This window comes from Rhinopithecus roxellana, chromosome 11, assembly GCF_007565055.1.
Source record: "Rhinopithecus roxellana isolate Shanxi Qingling chromosome 11, ASM756505v1, whole genome shotgun sequence".
Taxonomy (NCBI): domain Eukaryota; kingdom Metazoa; phylum Chordata; class Mammalia; order Primates; family Cercopithecidae; genus Rhinopithecus; species Rhinopithecus roxellana.
The window spans coordinates 137,380,598-137,405,477 of NC_044559.1; the positions used below are offsets into that span (position 1 = coordinate 137,380,598).

Here is a 24,880-nt window from a genome sequence, read left to right on the forward strand (position 1 = left end):
CATGGTAGCTCTTGCCTGTAATCCCAACACTTTGGGAGACCAAGGCCGGTGAATCACCTGAGGTCAGGAGTTTGAGACCAGCCTAGCCAACATGGTAAAACCCTGTCTGTGGTAAAAATAAACAAAATTAGCCAGGCATGGTGGTCGGCGCCTGTAATCCCAGCTACTTGGGAGGCTGAGGCAGGAGAATCGCTTGAACCTGGGAGGTAGAGGTTTCAGTGAGCCCAGATCGCGCCACTGCACTCCAGCCTTGGCAACAGAGCTAGACTTTGTATAACCATGTTTAAGTAATTACAATTTATAGTTTTCTCCTGTGATTGAAACGCTTGAACTGGATCTTATGATTAATTTATGTCTGGTATCTTTGCTCCTCTACTTTTGATAAGGCTTCTAAATGTAACTTCAGAAATTTTTATTTGCTAAAGTAAAAAGTTGTGTTTTTTATGATCAATTTAACGTACCTTATTTTAAAGCTTTTTAAAAACTTTTTTCCTGTCCCTCGTCCTACAACTACAATCCAATACATACTAAATCTCAGTTGGCCAGCAAAGGAAACCTATAGATTGAGATCAAGGTTTGTATTTTCTTTTTTTTGTTTCAAGTTTTTACCAAAGCTTGTATATAAGGTTACTTTATTCCTGCATCTTCTCAATTGTTTCTTCCTTGTATTTGCCCTTTTCCTTTCCTACTTGGCGAGATTTGGCTTTCTGTTCAAGAATCTTTTTGCCATCTTTGTCCCGTTTTAGCCTAGTGAGAACCACCTTGCTATGGTGAACGTCTACATGGACAATTGTGCCATTAGCCTTTTCCGTTGCATTCATTCAATGTAGATGACATATTTCTTCCTGTAAGCTTGGACTACTTTGCCAATTTGCTGACTTTTATAGTGTCCTCATACAACCTGACCTTCATCAAAACCTTTCGGATAGGCATGGATCACACATTGTACTTCTGTCTCAGCTCTTTGGAAAGAGGGGAAGACATAATCTTCCTGCTAATGTTGGAAGTTGCATTGAAATGCCTTTTGCAGTTTTTGCCTCGATTGGAAGTCACAGAGGGATTGAATTTCATTTTGGCTGCTCCTGCTTCGGTGATGGCTGCAAAAGGGAAGAGAAGGGTTTGTATTTTTGAGGAAGGTCTCCTTCTTTCCCCACATATGTTTTAGTTGTCTGAAATCCATCTGACTCTGCCAGTTTCCATAGAACTAAATGTGACAAGATAAAGAGTAGAGAAAAAAGAAGGGAAGTGTTACAACCTAGAAGTGATGAGCTGAGTTCCGTTTGTTGTGCCCTTTGGTCTGCTCCTACTTGATGTTCCAGTCCAAAGCTTGGTGGTTGAGTGGACAGAACACTTGCTGGGATCCTGCCTGGCCTCCATTACTCACCTTCCCTTTGACCATGGGCAGATCACCCAAAACCTCTGTAACTTGCCTCTATGTTTGTTAAAGTGGAGCTTGTGGTTTCTCTCGCTCTCTCTCCCACAACCCTCCTTTTTTCTATTCTTTCTCCTCTATCTCAGTTGTTCTGAGGGTCAGTGTAAAGAATTGCTGTAAAAACAGTCGAGAGATCTGAAGTCCTCCATGAACACAAGGGAATGTTATTAATCCTTCCATACCAGTGCATGCTTTTAAGTCAGCAACCTGAATTCTTTATTCTTCTTTTTGTTTCATTTGTAATGTAGGGAATATTTTAGTTGTAAATAATGGTGATATTCAAAATATTTAACAACGACTATGGCAAAGGCAGTAACCAATCACAGCAGAGGCTGGACATCTGCAATCAGATGACTGTACGGTATACTCCAATGATTATTAGAACCACATGCTCACTGGACTTTGAGAATCTCAAAGAGGCTTGGAGGCACCTTTCCCAAATAAATTTTGTTTTCTTTTTTTCAGAGACAGGGTTTTGCTCTGTTGCCCAGGCTGGAGTGCAGTGGTGAGATGATAGTTCACTGCAACCTCTAACTCCTGGGCTCAAGCAGCCCTTCCCGCTCAGCCTCCTGGGTATCTGGGACTGCAGGCACATGCCATCGTGCCTGGCTAATTTTAACTTTTTTTGTAGAGACAGAAAAAAAAGAGGTTATGTGGCTCACACTGGTCTTGAACTCCTGACCTGAAGCATTCCTGCCATCTCAACCTCCCAAGTAGCTAGGACTACAGACACATACCACTGCATCTGGCCTTCCAAATACATATATATATATATATATATATATATTTTTTTTTTTTTTTTTTTTTTTTTTGAGACGGAGTCTTGCGCCCAGGCTGGAGTGCAGTGGCCGGATCTCAGCTCACTGCAAGCTCCGCCTCCTGGGTTTAGGCCATTCTCCTGCCTCAGCCTCCCGAGTAGCTGGGACCACAGGTGCCCGCCAAATCGCCCGGCTAGTTTTTTGTATTTTTTAGTAGAGATGGGGTTTCACCGTGTTAGCCAGGATGGAATACTTTTATATTTAAAAGGAAATTCTAGGTTGGGCACAGTGACAGAATGAGACTGTCTCAAAAAAAAAAAAAAAAAAAGAAAAAATTAAAAAAAAAAAAGGGGGGGAATTCTATCTCCCTTGAGCTCTGATCCAGAATTCAAAAGCAACAAGCTTACTACATATTTGGAAAAATTGCTCTTCTGAACTGGTAGTCCAATTCTTGAATTTTTGAAAATCGGAATGTAGGTAAGTTCCAATTAATAGAATTTGAGTCCTGATTTGTGGGAGTGGGGGAGTGGCATGATGCTTAGACCTCTACTCTTAAGCCTTTTGGGTTTTTGACTTACATTGTACAGGTATCAGAGATCTGTGATTTATATGTGAGAATCCTGTACAAAAGGCATATACTCTATAAACCCAGTTGTTTGGGAGGCTAAGGAGGGAGGATTGCTTGAGCCCAGGAGTTCAAGACCAGCCTGGGCAACACAATGAGAGCCCATTTCCTCAAAAATAAAAATAAAGGCAGGGCACAGTGGGTAATCCCAGAACTTTGGGAGGCCAAGGTGGGGTGGATCACGAGAGCCAGCGTTCAAGACCAGCCTGGCCAACATGGTGAAACTCCATCTCTACTAAAAATACAAAAATTAGCCGGGTGTCTTGGTGCACGCCTATAATCCCAACTACTTGGGAGGCTGAGGCAGGAGAATTGCTTGAACCCGTGAGGTGGAGGTTTCAATGAGCCGAGATCACATCACTGCATTCCAGCTTGGGTAACAGAACAAGGCTCCATCTCGGGAAAAAAAAAAAAAAGATGTTAAGAAGTAAGAAGAAAAAGATGTACAGTTATTCTTTTGTGTTGTAATGGTTTCTATTGTGGCTCATGAGTGTCATAACTGAATTTTTTCTCCCTAGAACCTACTCTAAGAACATAATTTTAGTTGTCATACTCATCAGAGATTGCACACAACTATCGACAGGTGTATTTTGGTTGTTCATAACTGATATTTAGTCAACCTCAAAGTAGTAACGTGTTTCCAAGGGACAAACTATTGTAGAATTGGACTTCCTTGGACTCCTACTCCAGACCAATTTGCTTAGCTTTGTGGCTTAGCTTTTGTATCTATGATGCTTGGAGCCCTTCTTTTGTCTAAAGTATGTATTTAGAATCTATGTATTTTTGTTAAACTTTAATCTCTTTGAATGTGTACATGGACTCTGAATGCTGCTCCCACTATGTCAGCTTCAGATGGGGATGGAGGGTGGTGAGAAGCCATCTTTGAAAACAAATCCACTACTGTATTCATTGAGAAGTTGCAGAAGAGGATGAATTGATGAGGGTCTGTAAATGTCCTGTATTATGCAATTTCTAATATTAATTTCTTCTTTCTCTTTACTCTCTCTTTGTAATGTTAGTTCCTTTTTTAAGAAATCCTTTGTAGCTGGGTGGGGTGATGCACACCTGTGATCCCAGCAACTTGGGAGGCTGAGGTAGGAGGAACATTTGAGCCCAGGAGTTTGAGGCTGCAGTGTGCAGTGATCACACCACTGCATTCCAGCCTGGGTGACAGAGCGAGACCCCATCTCAACAAAAAGAAGAAAAAAGTGTTTTGTGTTTCTTTCTGGAATGCAATCAATAATTCATATTTACCATACTTTCTAAATATGATCCCTAATGTAATTGCTGGTTAAAATATATTCTCAGGTTTCCCATAACTCCTGGGATTCTAGACTATAGAGACAGTAAGATGATGAGAATTTAGAGAAAAAAGTCTGATTTTGTTTAGATTCATCTTTATGTCCTCAGTTTCTTGACTTAAGGGAGGGAAAGAGAAAAGTTTGCACATTCATAAAAATTGAAAGCAAGTCTCAGCTTGATTGAGTCTCATTGCTTCCTGGTAGGTAAAGATATTCTACTGTTTGTATTGGATTGTAGTTGTAAACTGAGGGAAGAAGAAAGCTGTTACCATCACTATTCAAGGTAAGTAGTTTCTGATTTGCCTTATTTGTTCATCGAGGGCTTTTTTGGCCTTCTTAAAAGAACTGTTAGAATAGTAAGGAGTGTGTGAATGGAGAAAAGAGGCCCAATGGGAGACTGTAGCTTCATGAATTGAAAACCTCAGTCACCCTCTGAATGATTGTTATGGATGTCAGTCTGAATACTAGCACCAGGCAAGCTGAAGTCCCACGTTGTTACATATTCTTCTTCAGTAATTCTCTGATTTTGCTTCCCTTTTAATTCAAATTTGTAAGCTTTGATATGCAGGGAACAGATGGGGGGCAAGGGGATGCAAGAAGAGGAGACAAATAGATTGGTTCTCAAAGGAAAGGATAAAAAAGTACATAGTTTCAATAGAATACACTGGAGAATAATAGCTAACACTTATATATAACCTTTACTATGTACCAGGAATTATTTTAAGCATTTACATATGTTAGCTCACCTAATCTTTACAAAACCCTGATTTGGGTACCCACTTATTATAATACTCATTTGACAGAAAACAGGATTGAAACCCAGATTAAATAACTTGATCAGGGTCGTATATCTAGTTAGTGGTAGAGTCTAATTTGAAGCAAGGAGGTGCACTCTAGAGTTTATACTCTTCTCTTTTTTTTTGAGACATAGTCTCACTCTGTTGTCTAGGCTGGAGTACAGTGGCATGATCTTGGCTCACTGCAGTCTCCGCCTCCCGGGTTCAAGGATTCCCTGCCTCAACCTTCTGAGAAGCTGGGATTACAGGTACCCACCATCATGCCTGGCTAATTTTTTTTTTTTTTTGAGACGGAGTCTTGCTGTGTCACCCAGGCTGGAGTGCAGTGGCGTGATCTCGGCTCACTGCAAGCTCGGTCTCCCAGGTTCATGCTATTCTCCTGCCTCGCCTCCCCAGCAGCTGGGACTACAGGCGCACACCGCCACGTCCGGCTAATTTTTTTGTATTTTTAGTAGAGACAGGGTTTCACTGTGTTAACCAGGATGGTCTCGATCTGACCTCGTGATCCGCCCACGTCGGCTTCCCAAAGTGCTGGGATTACAGGCGTGAGCCACCGTGTCTGGACCTAGAGTATATACTCTTTTAACTTTTGACCATTTTGGTCAATTTTGATTATAAGTCAAAAGTTAATAGTTTATTATTATTATTATTATTTGAGACAGAGTCTGGCTCTGTCACCCAGGCTGGAGTGCAGTCATATGTATGATCTTAGCTCACTGCAACCTCTGCCTTCCAGGTTCAAGGATTCTCCTGCCCCAGCCTCCCGAGAAGAGTAGCTGAGATTACAGATGCCCACCACCATGCCTGGCTAATTTTTGTATTTTTAGTAGAGATGGGGTTTCACCATATTGGCCAGGCTGGTCTGGAACTTCTGACCTCAAGTGATCCTCCCACCTCAGTCTCCCAAAGTGCTGGGATTATAGGCGTGAGCCACCGCACCCGGCCTATTTTTTAAATAAATACAAAGTTTTGCTATGTTGCCCAGGCTGTTCTCGAACTTTTGGACTCAAGCGATCCATTTACCTCAGCCTCCCAAAGTGCTGGGATTAAAAGGATTGAGCCACAGTACCCACCCACTTCCTTTACCTTTACAAATTTCTGGATACTCTCGTTTCCTACCAATTCATTATTTAACCACTACATTAACTCCCACAGTGACCTTCCCTCCCCTCCCCTCCCCTTCCCCCTCCCCTCCCCTCCCCTCCCCTCCCCCTCCCCTCCCCTCCCCCTCCCCTCCCCTCCCCTCCCTCCCCCTCCCCCCCTCCCCTCCCCCTCCCCCCCCTCCCCTCCCCCCTCCCCTCCCCTTCCCTCCCCTCCCCCCTCCCCTCCCCTCCCTCCCCTTCCCTCCCCTCCCCCCTCCCCTTCCCTCCCCCTCCCCTCCCCCCCCTCCCCTCCCCTTCCCTCCCCTCCCCTCCCTTCCTCCCCTCCCCTCCCCTCCCCTCCCCTCCCTCCCCTCCCCTTCCCCTCCCCCTCCCCTCCCCTCCCCTCCCCTCCCCCTCCCCCTCCCCTCCCCTCCCTCCCTCCCCTCCCCTTCCCTCCCCTCCCCCTCCCCTTCCCTCTCCTCCCCCTCCCCTTCCCTCTCCTCCCCCTCCCCTCCCTTCCTTTCCTTTCCTTTCCTTTCCTTTTTAGATGCAGTTTTACTCTTGTCACCCAGGCTGGAGTGCAGTGGCATGATCTCGGCTCACTGTAACCTCTGCCTCCTGGGTTCAAGTGATTCTCTTGCCTCAGCCTCCCAAGTTGCTGGATTACACGTGCTCGCTACCATGCCCGGCTAATTTTTGTATTTTCAGTAGAGATGGGGTTTCACCCTGTTGGCCAGGCTGGTCTCCAACTCCTGACCTCGGGTGATCTGTCCACCTCAGCCTCCCAAAGTGCTGGGATTACAGGTGTGAGCCACCACGCCTGGCCTATTAAACCCCTTTTAGTCAGTAACCAGAAAACTTGTAACATGGGAAAAGGAATTAAGAAATAGATGGAGTTGGGCTGGGTGTAGATTACTTATGATACCTAATATAATGTAAATGCTATGTATATATTTGTTATACTATATGGTTTAGGAAACAGTGACCGAAAAATCTGTACGTGTTCAGTACAGATGCAACCACTGTAGACCTCACTACATTTTCCATCAATGGTTGCTTGAATCCGTGGATGTGGAAACCATGGATCAGGAGGACTTACTGTGTTTCCTTTCTGATGTCTTAACTGGGAATACATAAATAGTAGAATAATTGTTTTTAAAAAAAATCTCATGATTCCCTTACACTGTACACTGTACCATTTTGGTGCTGACAGTATAACTTCACAGTGAGAACTTGAAAATATTTTTTGCAAACTGACCCTTCACTTACTAGGTTGTTTTTGCATCTAATGATATGGTGTAATTCTATCAGTAATATCACCTTTGATTTTATTGGGTTTTCACCATTGCCATAATATTTAGAATAATGCTAATGATAGAGGAATATATGTATATATCAAATTTTTTTTTACCTTTAAGTTTCTACTTTCTTTTCAGGTATGACAGCAGTTATCTGTACTTACCCTCTTGACATGGTTAGGGTCCGCCTAGCATTCCAGGTGAAAGGGGAACACACCTATACAGGAATTATTCATGCATTCAAAACAATTTATGCACAGGTATTTCATATTTACCTTCCTCATCTATAACATGCCCTTTTATACTTAGGAAAATATTTTGAATGTCATATAAATAATTATTCTTTTATTTATTGATGTTAATAACAATAATTATGAAAGCACATCTTTGTGTTTCAGGGTGGATCCCAGAATAATTTTTCTGTTATAAAGTGTGATTTTTGTTCTTTGATGTTTATGATAATGAGCACAATGTAATCTCACTTGCAATTTTCCTTCACTCAAAAGGAAGGTGGTTTCTTTGGATTTTACAGAGGTCTGATGCCTACTATTTTAGGAATGGCTCCATATGCAGGTATGTTTCAAATTTGCCAGAATCCTAATTTGCATGTTTAAAATTTGTTACCTGTTTTTCTTTTTTTTTCTGAAGTGGTGATATAAAAAGATGCTGTCTGTTAAGTACTTTTAATAGGAAATGATTTATGCATGGTCACATAATATTAATGTCTTGGATATAAAGATGACTATTTGTATACGATAAGTAGAAAATTACTTTACATCTTTTTCTTTTCTTTTTTTTTTTTTTTTGGCCGGATCTCAGCTCACTACAAGCTCTGCCTCCCGGGTTCACGCCATTCTCCTGCCTCAGCCTCCCGAGTAGCTGGGACTACAGGCGCCGCCACCTCGCCCGGCTAGTTTTTTGTATTCTTTAGTAGAGACGGGGTTTCACCGTGTTAGCCAGGATGGTCTCGATCTCCTGACCTTGTGATCCGCCCGTCTCGGCCTCCCAAAGTGCTGGGATTACAGGCTTGAGCCACCGCGCCGGCCACATCTTTTTCTTAATATGTGAGCCAGCTGTAGTCTTATTAACACACACGTTAGATGATGTTAAACATTTAGTTTTTATGAGCATGTTAATTAAAAATAGGAGTTGAAAAGTGGTTTTTGTCTCATTATAAATAATGAAGACTTGGCCGGGCGCGGTGGCTCAAGCCTGTAATCCCAGCACTTTGAGAGGCTGAGATGGGTGGATCACGAGGTCAGGAGATCAAGACCATCCTGGCTAACATGGTGAAACCCTGTCTCTACTAAAAAAATACAAAAAATTAGCCGGGCGTGGTGGCGGGCGCCTGTAGTCCCAGCTACTCGGGAGGCTGAGGCAGGAGAATGGCATGAACCCAGGAGGCGGAGGTTGCAGTGAGCTGAGATCCGGCCACTGCACTCCAGCCTGGGCGACAGAGAGAGACTCCATCTCAAAAAAAAAAAAAAAGAAGACTTATGGGAAATTTTGACAATATAGAAAAGTAGAAAGAAGAAAGATAAGGATACCTGTAGTTCTCTAGTCTCCATTATTACCTTGTATACAGTCTGGTTTTTTTTTTTTTTTTTGAGGCGGAGTTTCGCTCTTGTTGCCCAAGCTGGAGTGCAATGGCGTGATCTCGGCTCACCGCAACCTCTGCCTGCTGGGTTCAAGCGATTCTCCTGCCCATGGTCAGGCTGATCTCGAATTCCCGACCTCAGGTGATCTACCTGCCTTGGCCTCCCAAAGTGCTGGGATTATAGGTGTGAGCCACTGTGCCCGGCAGTCCTGTTTTTTTTTAAACTAAACTTTTCATTTTGAGGTAATTGTGGATTTACATACAGTTGTGTTACAACACAAAATTGCAGCCAGTTTAGTTTAAACATCTCAGTTGGCTTTATTTGCAATTCTAGAATTGGGCAATACTTCATTTCATAAAAATAGGGTAAGAGTTGGAATGACTAGACCCGAAGGAGTTGATTTTATATAGAGAAAGGGTTGAAGAAAGCAGAAACAATGAACAAGCAGGTTGCTCAGTTCAAAGTTACTATCCTTGTAAGTTGGGGACAGGAAGAATAAAATAGAAAAATCACTAGTTAACTTCAGGTTATATTAGGCTACCTTTTTTGTGTAAGTATTAAAGCAAAAGGAGCCGGGTATGGTGGCTCAAGCCTGTAATCCCAGCACTTTTGGAGGCCAAGGCAGGTGGATCACCTGAAGTCACGAGTTTGAGACTGGCCTGGCCAACATGGTGAAACCCTGCCTCTACTAAAAATACAAAAATTAGCTGGCTTGGTGGCGTGTACCTGTAATCCCAGCTACTTGGGAGGTTGAGGCAGGAGAATCATTTGAACCCAGGAGGTGGAGGTTGTAGTGAGCCAAGATCCCGCCACTGCACTCTAGCCTGGGCAAAAAGAGTGAGACTCCATTTATAAATCAATCAATCAATCAATCAATCAAGCAGAGGGAAGTTTACTATCAAGCTTATTCAAGATTGAAACTGGCCTGTTAGAGAAAGTGGCTGTCACTTCTTTCTCCTAATTTCTCAGGAGGTCAGGTAACAACTGGTTTTAGTTTGGTAGTATGGAACTTAAGCATGGGTGACTCTGTTTTGATTTTTAGTCTGGTCTGTTAGGGCCTAGTGTAGGAGCTTCGTCCAAAAGAATGGACACTCTCCTGGGTGACAGAGTGAGACCTTGTCTCTAAAAATCAAACAAACAAAAAAGCAACAAGGGCTGGGTGCGGTGACTCATGCCTATAATCCCAGCACTTTGTGAGGCCAAGGCAGGCAGATCACCTGAGGTCAGGAGTTTGAGACCAGCCTGACCAACATGGAGAAATCCCATCTCTACTAAAAATATAAAATTAGCCGGGCGTGGTTGCTCATGCCTATAATCCCAGCTACTTGGGAGGCTGAGGCAAGAAAATTGCTTGAACCCAGAAGGCGGAGGTTGCAGTGAGCCGAGATTGTGCCACTGCACTCCAGTCTGGGCCACAAGAGCAAAACTCCATCTCAAAAACAACAACAACAACAACAACAAAAACAGTCCACTAATAGCAAACTAAAATGTGCTGTGGCCAGACATGGTGGCTTACACTTATAATCCCAGAACTTTGGGAGGCTGAGGCAGGAGGATTACTTGAGCCTAGGAATTTGAGACCAGGCTTGGCAACGTGGGGAGAATCTGTCTCTACAAATAATTTTCTAAAAGTAGCCAGGCTTGGTGTGAGGCGAGAGGATTGCCTTAGCCCAGAAGGTTGACGCTTCAGTGAGCTGTCTTCATGTCACTGTACTCCAGTCTGAATGACAGAGTAAGACCCTGTCCCAGTTTGAAAAAAAAAAATTGTTTTTTAAGGTGTTCTAGTGGTTCAGAAATTCCAGTTTTAAGGTAGTTGAATGTATCAATCTATTCTTTTATGGATAGTCTTTTTTTTTTTTTTTTTTTTTTTTTTTTTTGAGACGGAGTCTTGCTCTGCCACCCAGGCTGGAGTGCAGTGGCCGGCTCTCAGCTCACTGCAAGCTCCGCCTCCCGGGTTCACGCCATTCTCCTGTCTCAGCCTCCCGAGTAGCTGGGACTACAGGCGCCCGCCTCGTCGCCCGGCTAGTTTTTTGTATTTTTTAGTAGAGACGGGGTTTCACCGTATTAGCCAGGATGGTCTCGATCTCCTGACCTCATGATCCGCCCGTCTCGGCCTCCCAAAGTGCTGGGATTACAGGCTTGAGCCACCGCGCCCGGCCCTATGGATAGTCTTTATTGTGTCAAGAAATATTTTCTTCTGATAATGATTTTTAACGTTTAGCATTTTATATATATGCCAGTAATCTCTCTGGAAGTATTTATTTTCTTTGTTAAGGAAGTTTTTTTTTTTCCCCCTTCACTTTTGACTTGGCACCATTTTATAGTATCTTCTTGGCTGGGTGCAGTGGCTCACGTCTGTAATCTGAGCAGTTTGGGAGGCCCAGGGGGAGTGGATCATGAGGTCTGGAGTTTGAGACCAACCTGACCAACATGGTGAAATGCCGTCTCTACTAAAAATACAAAAATTAGCCAGGCATGGTGGAGCACATCTGTAATCCCAGCTACTCAGGAGGCTGAGGCAAGAGAATCACTTGAACCCGGGAGGTGGAGGCTGCAGTGAACCAAGATCGCACCATTGCACTCCAGCCTGGGTGACGAGAATAAAACTCTGTTTCAAAAAAAAAAAAAAAAAGAAAAACAGTCTCTTTTTTTCCCAGTCATCTTAAAAAAATAACATAATGCAGAGTTGTTTTTTTTTTTTTTTCTTTTTTTCTTTGACATAGAGTCTCGCTGTGTTGCCCAGGCTGGAGTGCAGTGGTGCAATCATAGCTGAGTGCAGTGGTGCAATCATGGCTCACTGCAGCCTTGACCTCCCTTGGCTCAGGTTATCCTCCCACATCAGTGGCCTGAGTAACTGGGACTACAGACACATAACACACTGCATCTACCTCCTTTGAAAAATTTTTTGCAGTGATGAGTTCTCACTATATTACCCAGGCTGGTCTCAAACTCCTGAGCTTGAGCAGTCCTCCCACCTTAGCCTCCATTAGTGTTAGGATTAGAAGTATGAGTTGCCACAGGGGCTAGGGCAGTTTCATAATGAGTCTTTATATTTGGTAAGAGAAATCCCTTATGAATCTTTTTTTTTTTTGAGACGGAGTCTCGCTGTTGCCCAGGCTGGAGTACAGTATTGTGATCTTGGTTCACTGCAACCTCTGCCTCCTGAGTTCAAGCAATTCTCTTGTCTCAGCCTCCTGAGTAGCTGGGACTACAGGCGCGCGCCAACACAGCCGGCTAATATTTGTAATTTTTGTAGAGACGGGGTTTTACCATGTTGGCCAGGCTGGTCTCAAACTCCTGACCTTGTGATCTGCCCACCTTAGCCTCCCAAAGTGGTGGGATTACAGGTATGAGCCACCGAGCCTGGCCAATTCAATAAACATCACAATATCTTGAGTAATGCTTAGTTGGGAGGAATGCTTGAATTTCGTATCTATTTACTTTTTTCCCCTCCCTGAATTTCATTCCTAATTTTATTAATAAACAACCTTAATGGTTCTAGTAAAATCATGTAATGTTTAACAAGCACTATCTGCATACTATTTTTATTAGATTCTACATGTTTTGTGAATTAACATAAATGCTTTTGTCATGGTCACAATTCTTCCTTGAAGACAAACTTAGACACTTAATTAAAATAAAAATGCTTTTTCACTTCTTAATTTTTGCCTGTATCTTACATTATCACCATCACTGTTTTTTTGTTTTGTTTTGTGTTTGAGACGGAGTTTCGCTCTTGTTGCCCAGGCTGGAGTGCAATGGTGTGATCTCAGCTCACTGCAAACTCTGCCTCCTGGGTTCAAATGATTCTCCTGCCTCAGCCTCCTGAGTAGCTGGGATTACAGGCATGCACCACCACACCCGACTAATTTTGTATTTTTAGTAGAGACGGGGTTTCTCCATGTTGGTCAGGCTGGTCTTGAACTCCTGACCTCAGGTAATCCACCCACCTTAGCCTCCCAAAGTGTTGGGATTACAGGCGTGAGCCACCGTGCCTGGCCATCATTGTTATTTTAAATGTAAGTTGTCACATTTCCTTGTAATTAATAATCATGAATTTAATGTTTCTCATGTGAAACCTTGGAAAACTTTATTTTTTTCACATATAAAGTGGCATTATATCCACTATAGCCTCCATCAGTGCAGTAAACTGCAGTGGTGCATGAAAACCAAAGCTATAATTTTTTATTGGTGGTAATTTTGTCATCTTTCGGTTATTTATGTACATAAACCTTTCTATTTTAAATTAAGCCAAACAGCAGAAATTAGGAAATGTATTTATTATTTAAGAATGGTGTCTTTTTCACAGCTCATGTTATGTTAAGCATCATGGTGAATTTATTATTTTTTTCAGGTGTTTCATTTTTTACTTTTGGTACCTTAAAGAGTGTTGGGCTTTCCCATGCTCCTACCCTTCTTGGCAGACCTTCATCAGACAATCCTAATGTCTTAGTTTTGAAAACTCACGTAAACTTACTTTGTGGTGGTGTTGCTGGAGCAATAGCACAGACAATATCGTAAGTTTCTTCACCAACTTAATTTAATCAAATTATGGTTACCCAATCCTGATTTTCAGCATTGGTTAATCATTTATTTTTTCTAATAGATTATTCAAACAGAGGATCCCTTGCAAAATATAAGTATCAATTTAATACATTTTTTCAGATGTGTGTGCACTTTAAGCATATTATAAATAATTACATGTTTGGATGCAGTAGTGCTGCCTGTTGTCTCAACTACTTGGGAGACTGTGGCAGGAGGATTGCTTGAGCCCAGGAGTTTGAGGCCAGTCTGGGAGACATAGCGAGACCTTGCCCCTAAGAAAAAGAGAAAGAGGGCGGGTGTGGTGGCTCACGCCTGTAATCCCAGCAGTTTGGGAGCCGAGGTGGGTCGGGTGGATGACGAGGTCAAGAGATCGAGACCATCTGGCCAACATGGTGAAAACCCGTCTTTACTGAAAACACAAAAATTAGCCGGGTGTGGTGGCGGCCACCTGTAATCCCAGCTACTTGGGAGGTCAAGGCAGAGAATTGCTTGAACCTGGGAGGTGGAGGTTGCAGTGAGCCAAGATTGCATTACTGCACTCCAGCCTGGGCGACAGAGTGAGACTCCGTCTCAAAAAAAAAAAAAAAAGAGAGATTGCATTTGTATATTATGTATTTAATTTCAGGCAATTATCTGTATTATTAGTTTTAGCCCTTATGGAAAATTTTGTATTGGTCTACTGTATTCAAGGGGACTTGCTGCATAACAGTAGAACAATTCTCAACTGGGGGTGGTTTTACCGCCAGTGGACATTTGTTAATGTCTGGAGACATTTTTGGTTGTCACAGCTGGGAAAGTGCTACTGGCATCTAGTGGGCAGAGGTCAGGGATGTGCTTAAATATCTCTAGTGCACAGGACAGTTCCCACAACAAAGGAAGATCCAACCCAAAATGTCAGTAGTGCCAGTGTTGAGAAACTGTATATTAGTGTTCAACAATGAAAAGCAACCAGTTTGTTTCTTCAGGGACTGGCATTTCATTTGGCCTTTAGGAATGAACAGAACTTGGTATTACGGTGATGGGAGAGAAGAATCCTCTAATCAGAGGGATCACATAAGCAAAGATCTCTGTATTGTTAATTGATTTTATTCATATGCCTATATCCTGACTCCTAGGTTAGACAGAACAATAAGAGCAGTAACACATTATTTGAGTTTATAGGGCTTTGTATTCAATAGTTGTTGAGTAGAAAACCAAAAATTTTTAATTCTTTATGCCTTTTTTCTTCTTTTAGCTACCCATTTGATGTGACACGTCGGCGAATGCAATTAGGAACTGTTCTGCCAGAATTTGAAAAGTGCCTGTAAGTTCATCATATGTCATTGTTCATTTTCTTTAGGAAATGTAACATTAAACTCAGTAAGGAGGTATGACTCTAGTTAGACCAATAGTCTGTATCTTCCATTTTATCTCCCAAAGTTTATTTTGGTAACTTTATAATATTACAATCAGGAAATCAGGTTCTTTTTTTTTTTTTTTTTTTGAGATGCAGTCTTACTCTGTCATCTGGGCTGGAGTGTAGTGTTATGGTCTTGGCTAACTGTAACCTCCGCCTCCCGGGTTCAAGTGATTCTCCTGCCTTAGTCGTCCAAGCAGCTGGGATTACAGGCACCCACCACCATGACTGGCTAATTTTTGTATTTTTAGTAGAAACAAGGTTTTACCATGTTGGCCAGGCTGGTCTTGAACTCCTGACCTCAAGTGATCTGCCTACGTGCCTGGTCTATAATCAGGTTCTAATCCTCCTGTTAAAAATTTAATTTAGGGCCAGACACGATAGCTCATGCCTGTAATCCTAGCACTTTGGGAAGCCGAGGAGGGCGTATCACCTGAGGTCCGGAGTTTGAGACCAGCCTGGCCAACATGATGAAACCCCGTGTGTATTAAAAATACAAAAATTAGCCAGATGTGGTGTCGGGTGCCTGTAATCCCATCTACTAGGGAGGTGGAGGTTGCAGTGAGCCAGTTAGGCGACAGAGCGAGACTCCGTCTCAATAAAACAAAACATACAAACAAAAAAGCAAAGAAAAGATTAAATTTAGGCTAGTCGTAGTAGCTCATGCTTGTAATCCGAGCAATTTGGGAGGCCAAGGTGGGAGGATCACTTGAGCTCAGGAGTCCAAGACCAGCCCAGGCAGCACAGTGAAACCTTGTCTCTATTAAAAAAAAAAAAATACTATTTTAAAGCTGTTTTTTTTTTTTTTTTTTTTTTTTTGGGACAAAGTCTCACTTTTGTCCCCCAGGCTGGCGTGCAATGGCATGATGTCGGCTCACTGCAACCTCTGCCTCCTGGGTTAAAGCAATTCTCCTGCCTCAGCCTCCCTAGTAGCTGGGATTATAGGTACCTGCCACCATGCGTGGCTAATTTTTTTATTTTTAGGAGAGACAGGGTTTCACCATGTTGTCCAGGCTGGTCTGGTACTCCTGACCTCAGGTGATCCACCTGCCTTGGCCTCCCAAAGTGCTTGGATTACAGGCGTGAGCCTTCATGCCCAGCCAGCTTTTAAAAATAGTAATATAATGTGAGCTACATGTTTAACATTTTGGTAGCCAAATTTTTAAAAAGTATAAAAAGAAATATTGCTCAGGAGGCTGAGGCATGATAATTGCTTGAACCCAGGAGGTGGAGGTTGCAGTGAGCCGAGATGCTGCCACTGTACTCCTAGGTGACCGAGTGAGACTCTGCCTCAAAAAAAACAAAAGAGGCCTGGAGCAGTGGCTCACGCCTGTAATCCCAGCACTTTGGGAGGCAGAGGTGGGTGGATCATGAGGTCAGGAGTTCAAGACCAACATGGCCAAGATGGTGAAACCTGTCTGTACTAAAAATACAAAAACAATTAGCTGGGCATGGTGGCAGGCACCTGTCATGCTGGCTACTCAGGAGGCTGAGGCAGGGAATTGCTTCAACCCGGGAGGCGGAAGTTGCAGTTAGCCAAGATCATGCCGCTTCACTCCAGCCTGGGTGACAGAGCTAGATTCTTGTCCAAAAAAGAAAAAGGGCCGGGCGCGATAGTTCACACCTGTAATCCCAGCACTTTGGGAGGCCGAGGCGGGAGGATCACAAGGTCAGGAGATCGAGACCATCCTGGTCAACATGGTGAAACCCTGTCTCTACTAAAAATACAAAAAAATTAGCTGGGTGTGGTGGGGTGTGCCTATGGTCGCAGCTATTCGGGAGGCTGAGGCACAAGAATCACTTGAGCCCAGGAGACGGAAGTTGCAGTGAGCCGAGATGGTGCCATCCGCGCTCCAGCCTGGCAGCGAGACTGCGTCTCAAAAAAAAAGAAAAGAAAAAGAAGAAAAAGATATAATTGTGAAAAATATTTTTTGTTTAACCTAAAATGTTATCACCTCAATATTTCATTGTTTTGTTTCCTTTTTTTATATGAAGTATTTGAAATCCAGGATGTATTTTACACTCACAGCACATCTTGATTTGGACTGCCACATTTCAAGTGCTTAATAGCCATATGTGGCTAGTGGCTGCTGTGATTGTATAGCACAGCTCCGGAGTTTTCTTTATAGTGATTTAAAATCATTCCATTTGATTGGTGATATGTTGTCTCTCAGGGGAAGAGCAGAACATTTGTTCATGAATTTGGATTGCGTTATTCACCCAAAAGATTTTTTTGGCCATGAGCATTGCCCTGTGCTTGTAGTATTCAGCTACTTGAGAGGCTGAGGTGGGAGGTTCACTTGAGGCCAGGAGTTTGAGATCAGCTTGGGAAACATTGTAAGACCTTGTCTCTCAAAATTTTTTTTTTAACTAAAACAAACATTAACGAGGCATGGTGGTGGTGTGTGCCTATAGTCCCAGCTACTCAAGAGGCTGAGGCGGGAGGATTGCTTGTGCCCAGGAGTTGGAGGCTGTTGTGAGCTATGATTGCCACTGCACTCCAGCCTGGGCAACAGAGTGAGAACCTTTCTTTTTAAAAAAAAAAAAAAAAAAAGAGAGATTTTTGAAAAGATTTCAGTCCAGATTGCCTGTTGAAAGGGAAAGGGCAAGCCCAAATTATTGGTTTGAAAGGAAAGGAACAACTCTGAAACAGGAAAGTCTTCTTTGCTGAAATCTGAAAGATAGTCCTTCAAGCTTTAGTTCTATAACCACCTGCTGTTGGTACTATACAACTTCAGCTATAATAAAGGCTTAAAGGGCAACTGGACATACATCCTTTAAAAGGATTGCATTAATATTTCAAATATAAGTATGAAATAGTGTTGTCCAATAAATGTCATAGACATAGTACAAACAAAATATGTTGTACTAATGAGTCCTGAAATTTGATGCATAATGCTTGTACTTGTTTGGAATGATTTGCCTTTTTATTATGAAAAAAGTTTCGCTTGTTATAACATTTGTCTTCCTAAAGCTATTCAAGATGGCATTTAAGCTTCTTTAAAAATTGATATTATGGCCTGGGTGCGGTGGCTCACGTCTGTAATCCCAGCACTTTGGGAGGCCGAGGTGGGTGGATCACCTGAGGTCAGGAGTTCGAGACTGCCCTGGGCAACATGGAGAAACCCCGTCTCTACTAAAAATTACAAAAATTAGCTGGGCATGGTGGCATGCGCCTGTAATCCCAGCTACTCAGGAGGCTGAGGCAGGAGAATCACTTGAACCTGGGAGGCAGAGACTGCAGTGAGCTGAGATCGTACCACTGCAATCCACATTCCCGCCTGGGTGACAGAGCGAGAGTCCATTTCAGAAAAAAAAAAAAAATTGATATTATGGATCCTGAAATTGTTTCTTCATGAGTGGGCATAGAGGTGTCATCATTTAATCATTGTCTTTCAGTACCATGCGGGATACTATGAAGTATGTCTATGGACACCATGGAATTCGAAAAGGACTCTATCGTGGTTTATCTCTTAATTACATTCGCTGTATTCCCTCTCAAGCAGTGGCTTTTACAACATATGAACTTATGAAGCAGGTTTTTCACCTCAACTAAAAAAAAAAAAAATTATGGTTGGTTTTTCTTAATACATTCTCAGAGGGAGAAATGAAACATTACTTTAATTGTTGGGGGAACATTACTTGAATGGGGATATTTACACTGTCACAGGAGCCACTGATATTTTAGTACTTGATTATTTTTTCTTTAGTCACAAATCAGAAGTGCTTACCATACTTTTTGATGCCAAACATTATACCTTAGAACATTGAAAAAAATATTCCTAAGCTGATGCTGGCTAAACTGCTTTAAAGTTTTATTTGGAAGTAGAACTAGCTTTAAAACGGGGTTCAAGAGGTTGCCATTAGCTTTGTCATGCTGTTCAAAGTTTTTAATTGTTATGGTTTTAAAAAGACTGACAGTGTTTATTATTATTAAAATAAGCAGGGTTGGTTATATTGCAGTAGAATAATGATAACTGAATTTTTAAGTTCTATAAAACAGCCAGCATTGACATTTTATTTTTGTTATCTCTCTTCTCACAATTATGCTCCGCTGGATAATAGGAAAAACACTTCTTTCCTTCATTTTTTAAATAAAATTAATGTTGTATTTAAAAAGTAGCCATGTAGAGACACAAAAATAAATGAAGAAGCTGGGCATGGTAGGATGGGCATGTGGTCCCAGCTACTCTGGAAGCTGAGGTGAGAGGATCACTTGAGCCCCGGAATTCCATGCCAGCCTGTGCAACATCGTGAGACCCCGTTTAATAAATGAATAAACGACTAAGTCTTGCTCAAATGTTGTTACTAGGTACTATGAGTGACTTACATGTGTTTGAAAATGTCAGTGTGTTTCCCAGAGGCAGAAATAAAAATACTGAATATCTTTGCTCTCAAAAACAAAGTAGCACTGTAGATTTGTTTTTGTTAGATGATTTGCTCTATACTAGAATATTTAAGTAGACTGTGAAATATTTATTAATGTAGATGTGAATATCAAAAAATGTTTCTAAGGTATTATGATGCATCAACTAGTTCTTCCATGTAAAATAATTTTAGTGCAATATGAAGACGTAGAAATGTAAAATATGATTTGAATTGTTATCCTTTATATTAAGAAAATGTTTTAAAACGTAAGAATTCCATTTATTCTCTTTAGAGTGCTTTTATGATTTATTATAAGCATGTCAGAAATGGGAAGGGAATATTTAAAGTTCTGTCTTCAGAAACAGTAATTTGTAGAATTGATGTGACTTTTTTTTTTTTGAGACAGAGTCTCGTTTTATTGCCCAGGCTGGAGTGCAGGGGTGTGATCTTGGCTCACTGCAACCTCTGCCTCCCAGGTTCGAGTGATTCTCCTGCCTCAGTCTCCCAAGTAGCTGGGACTACAGGTGCCCACCACTATGCCCGGCTAATTTTTGTGTTTTTAGTAGGATGGGATTTCACTCTGTTAGCCAGGATGACCTCAGTCTCCTGACATCATGATCTGCCCACTTTGGTCTCCCAAAGTGCTGGGATTACTGGCATGAGCCATGGCGCCCGGCCCTTTGATATGACTTTAAAGACATTAGAAGTCTAGGCGTGGTGCCTCACGCCTTTATTCCCAGCACTTTGGGAGGCCGAGTTGGGTGGATCACCTGAAATCAGGAGTTTAAGATCAACATGGTGAAACTCCACCTCTACTAAAAATACAAAAATTAGCCAGTATGGTGGCTCGTGCCTGTAGTCCCAGCTACTTGCGAGGCTGAGACATGAGAATTGCTTGAGCCCAGGAAGCGGAGGTTGCAGTGAGCTGAGATTACACCACTGCACTCCAGCCTGGGTGACAGAGTGAGACTCAGTCTCAAAAAAAATAAATAAATAAAAGACATTAGAAAACTAAGTTGAGGCCGGGCATGGTGGCTCTTGCCTGTAACCCTAGCACTTTGGGAGGCTGAGGCAGGAGGATATCTTGACCTCGGGAGTTTGAGACCAGCCTGGGCAACATAGTGAGACCCCGTTTCTTTCAAACAAAAGAAGGAAAACTAAGTTGAAAGTGTTATTTTTGCTTCAATTTTTATTTCTTTACATAAAAGGTTTCTTGTCATACCTTGGTAAAAATTTGATGAGCTGGTTTCATTTTGAAAGTCTTTATTTTAAAAAATAAGTATGTATCTTTGTATGATTTATAAGTGTACCAGTAGGTAGAAATACATGTGTTCTTGGCCAGATGTGGTGGCGCACTCCTGTAATTCCAGCATTTTGGGAGGCTAAGGTGAGTGGATCACCTGAGGTCAGAAGTTGGAGACAAAACTGGCCAACGTGGAGAAACCCCGTCTCTTCTAAAAATACAAAAATTAGCCAGGCACGGTGGCAGGTGCCTGTAATCCCAGCTACTTGGAAGGCTGAGGGGGAGAACTGCTTCAACCCAGGAGGCACAGGTTGCAGTGAGCTGAGACTGTGCCATTGCACTCCAGCCTAGGTGGCAGAGGGAGACTGTATAAAAAAAAAAAGAAAAAGAAAAGAAATACATGTGTTCTTAAAACCATTTGTATATTTTCATTTGTAGACCATACTGTAGCTAATTATTGTTATTAAATCTTAAGATAATTTAAGTATATAAAATAAGTATCAGGCTGGGCACGGTGGCTCACACCTGTAATCTCAGCACTTTGGGAGGCCGAGGTGGGTAGATCACGAGGTCAGGAGATCGAGACCATCTTGGCTAACACGGTGAAAACCCGTCTCTACTAAAAATACAAAAAATTAGCCGGGTGTGGTGGCACGCACCTGTAAGTCCCAGCTACTCAGGAAGCTGAGACAGGAGAATCACTTGAACCTGGGAGGTGGAGGTTGCAGTGAGCTGAGATCGTGCCACTGCATTTCAGCTTGGGTGACAGAGAAAGACTCCATCTCAAAAAAAAAAAAAAAAAAGAAAAAGAAAAAGATACCTCAGTTACGTTATCAGTAAAAGGGCATTGCAAATATTCTTTTAAATAAAAATTTGCATTCTATATGTTATAGAATACAGAGGATATTAAAAATAAATTTTACCCATGTTTTGACAATGTCTTTTAATTGTTTACATATTGATGCACAAATGCTAAACATAAGTCAGAATGGAAGAATATTTAAAATAATGACTGTGTTTATATCTGATTTATTTCAGATAGATTACCCAAAGTGCATCTTGCCAGGTTATTTTCCACTTGAAGATTGACATTTTATTTCTTTTTTGATCTTTATTGTTCCTCTCTTCCACCTCTCAGTGGGTATAGCTCTCTGGTCTGTAGAATGGGACAGTGATCTGGTTTCCAGATTGATAAGTGAGGTATACCTCCTAGTCTTCAATGATTACCTGTAGAAGGTGGAGAAGTTACTGGATATGTTTAATAATATCTCATTATGTTCTTTTTTTTTTTTTTTTTTTTTTTTTTAACGACAGAGTCTTAACTCTGTTGCTCAAGCTGGAGTGCAGTGGTACGACCTCAGCTCACAGCAATCTCCACTTCTGGGTTCAAGCGATTCTCCTGAGTCATCTTTCCAAGTAACTGGGATTGCAGGCATGTGCTACCATGCCCAGCTAAGTTTTGTATTTTTCTTTCTTTTCTTTTTTTTTTTGAGACGGAGCCTCACTCTGTTGCCCAGGCTTGAGTGCAGTGGTGTGATCTCAGCTCACTGCAACCTCCACCTCCTGGATTCTAGCGATTCTCCTGCTTCAGCCTTCCAAGTAGCTGGGATTATAAGCACCCGCCACTATGCCCAGCTAATTTTTGTATATTTAGTAGAGCTGGGTTTTGCCCTGTTGTCCAGGCTGGTCTTGAATACCTGACCTCAAGTGATCTGCCCACCTCGGCTTCCCAAAATGCTGGGATTACAGGCATGAGCCAGTACTCCTGTCCTCATTCCATTCTTCACCATGGTACTGACCATCCATTTATTCAGCACCAATTGTGTGCCAGACCTTGTATCAGCATTATGGAGGACTTCCCTTGGTAGGCTTGTTAGCTGTACTTGTAATCTGATTTGGATTCCCAAATCAGCATATAACACCAGGTATTTCTCTAATAGAGTGTGTGCCACACTTTATAACTGCCTGTTTGTCAATGTCCCCGCCTCCCAACATCTGGTTCTTTCAAGGGCAGGGAGCACTGGGTATGGCATCAGAGTGGTACTCAGTGATGTTTATTGGTGGGTAGAAAGAAGGGTTAGTCCCTGTTTTTGAAGACTTTATGTTCTAGCAGGGAGAAGTGAAGCACAAATAGTTCAAGAAATAAACAATTTAGAAATAAAGTCATTTGGTTTGTTTCGCAGAAATGTCTTATTGCTGATTTGCCAGCTTGAGTGGCAAATATATAATAAAACCTGGCCGGGCGTGATGGCTCACGCCTGTAATCCCAGCACTTTGGGAGGCCGAGGCAGGCAGGTCACGTGGTCAGGAGATCAAGACCATCCTGGCTAACATGGTAAAACCCCATCTCTTCTAAAAATATAAAAATTAGCCAGGTGTGGTGGCGGGCACCTGTAGTCCCAGCTACTTGGGAGGCTGAGGTAGGAGAATTGCTTGAACCCAGGAGGCAGAGGTTGCAGTGAGCCAAGATAGCGCCACTGCACTGCAGCCTGGGTGACAGGGTGAGACTCTGTCTCAAAAATAAATAAATAAATAAATAAATAAATAATATATATAAAATAAAAATATATGTGTATATATATCATTAAAAATATATATATAATAAAACCTATGAATAGTTTTTATGGCTGGGTGAAGTGACTCATGTCTGTAATTCTAGCCCTTTGGAAGGCTGAGCGGGGAGGATCACTTGAGCCTAGGCGTTCGAGCCCAGCCTGGGCAACATTGCAAGACTCTGTCTCATTTTTTTTTTTTTCTTTTTTTTTTTGAGACAGAATCTTGCTCAGCACTCCGGGCTGGAGTGCAGTGGCCGGATCTCAGCTCACTGCAAGCTCCGCCTCCTGGGTTTACGCCATTCTCCTGCCTCAGCCTCCGGAGTAGCTGGGACTACAGGCGCCCGCCACCTCGCCCGGCTAGTTTTTTGTATTTTTAGTAGAGACGGGGTTTCACCATGTTAGCCAGGATGGTCTCGATCTCCTGACCTCGTGATCCGCATGTCTCGGCCTCCCAAAGTGCTGGGATTACAGGCTTGAGCCACCACTCCTGGCTTCATTTTTTTATATAAATTTTTTTTTTTAAAAACGCTATGTACAATTATTTATTTTTTTTCCCAAGGATTATTCCCAAACTACATACAATTAATGGATTGCCTTGCAGAGTTGGATCAATAATACCTGACACACTTGTATAGCAAGCATACACTTTACACAGTTCCAGTTCCTCGCATCTATTCTTTGAATCCCAGACACCGTATTGGGCACTAGAAACCAGTGATAAATAATAATAGTTATGTATATTTCCTGAAGAATTATGTGGCATTCTTTGTTTTAAGCACTTTTGATGCCTTAACTCAATCTCTATTACAATACTATGGTATGAGTATCATTTAATATTTCTTTTTGGCAGATGGGAATAATCGAGGCCTAGGGAGATTCCTAGGGAGATTAAACTACTTGGCCAGGTTCACGGAAGTGGTGGATCTAGGATTCAAATTCAGCCGGTCTGAATCTAGAGCCTATTCTTTTAGGTATGATGCTATACTTTAATACAGTAATACACTGTTCAAATGAAACTGTAACATGTCATTAAATTTGAACATGTCAATAAACATACCAAGCAATAAAATAATTACAGCTTGTGGAAAGTGCTTATGAAAACAGTAAATAAGCTACTTGAGAATGGTCAAGGAAAGGTTTCTTTGATGTGCTATATATACATTCAACAGACACATGGAGGATAAAAAGGAAACAGCCATGCAAAGAGTTCTGGGGAAAGACTGCAGGTGAAGAGAAAGCCAGGTACAAAAACCCCAAAACAGGAAAAAGTTTGGTTTGACAATGGAATTACCAAAAGACCAGTGTGACTGAAGTATTGTGCATGAAGGAGTAGCAATAGATGGGGTTAAAGCAATAGACAAAGGCAACGGGACATGGTGGCTCACACCTATAGTACTTTGGAGGCTGAGGTAGGCGAATCTTGAGGTCAAGAGATCGAGACCAGGCCAGGCACGGTGGCACACTCCTGTATTCCCAGCACTTTGGGAGGCCGAGGTGGGCGGATCACAAGGTCAGGAGTTCAAGACCAGCCTGGCCAACATAGTGAAACTCCGTCTCTACTAAAAATACAAAAATTAGCCAGGTGTGGTGGCATGGGCCTGTAGTCCCAGCTACTTGGGAGGCTGAGGCAGTAAAATCGCTTGAATCTGGGAGGTGGAGGTAGCAGTGAGCTGAGACCATGCCATTGTACTTCAGCCTGGGTGACAGAGTGAGACTCCATCTCAAAAAAAAAAAAAAAAAAGATCATGACCATCCAGGCTAATATGGTGAAACCCCATCTCTACTAAAAATACAAAAATTAGCTGAGCATGGTGGTGTGCACCTGTAGTCCCAGCTATTCGGGAGGCTGAGGCAGGAGAGTCGCTTGAACCCAGGAGGCGGA

At 42.3% G+C, this 24,880-nt stretch overlaps 1 protein-coding gene across 7 annotated transcripts in view; it reads left to right on the plus strand.

Moving 5' to 3' along the window:
* The window catches only part of SLC25A16 (solute carrier family 25 member 16), a 51,472-nt gene extending 27,041 nt beyond the window's left edge, over positions 1–24,431 (plus strand). For 3 of the 7 annotated variants that reach the window (XM_010375224.2, XM_030941551.1, XM_030941552.1), the window contains 5 exons: positions 7,432–7,553; positions 7,800–7,866; positions 13,246–13,408; positions 14,671–14,739; positions 18,232–19,482. In XM_010375224.2, the coding sequence (XP_010373526.1) occupies positions 7,432–7,553; positions 7,800–7,866; positions 13,246–13,408; positions 14,671–14,739; positions 18,232–18,388 (578 nt within the window). In that variant the 3' untranslated portion in view covers positions 18,389–19,482. Of the gene's footprint in view, positions 1–4,354; positions 4,400–5,107; positions 5,162–7,431; positions 7,554–7,799; positions 7,867–13,245; positions 13,409–14,670; positions 14,740–18,203; positions 19,483–23,848 lie in introns of those variants that run through there. The other 4 variants (XM_030941553.1, XM_030941554.1, XM_030941550.1 and 1 more) reach the window with 4 other exon arrangements.
* The last annotated feature ends 449 nt before the right edge of the window (positions 24,432–24,880 follow it).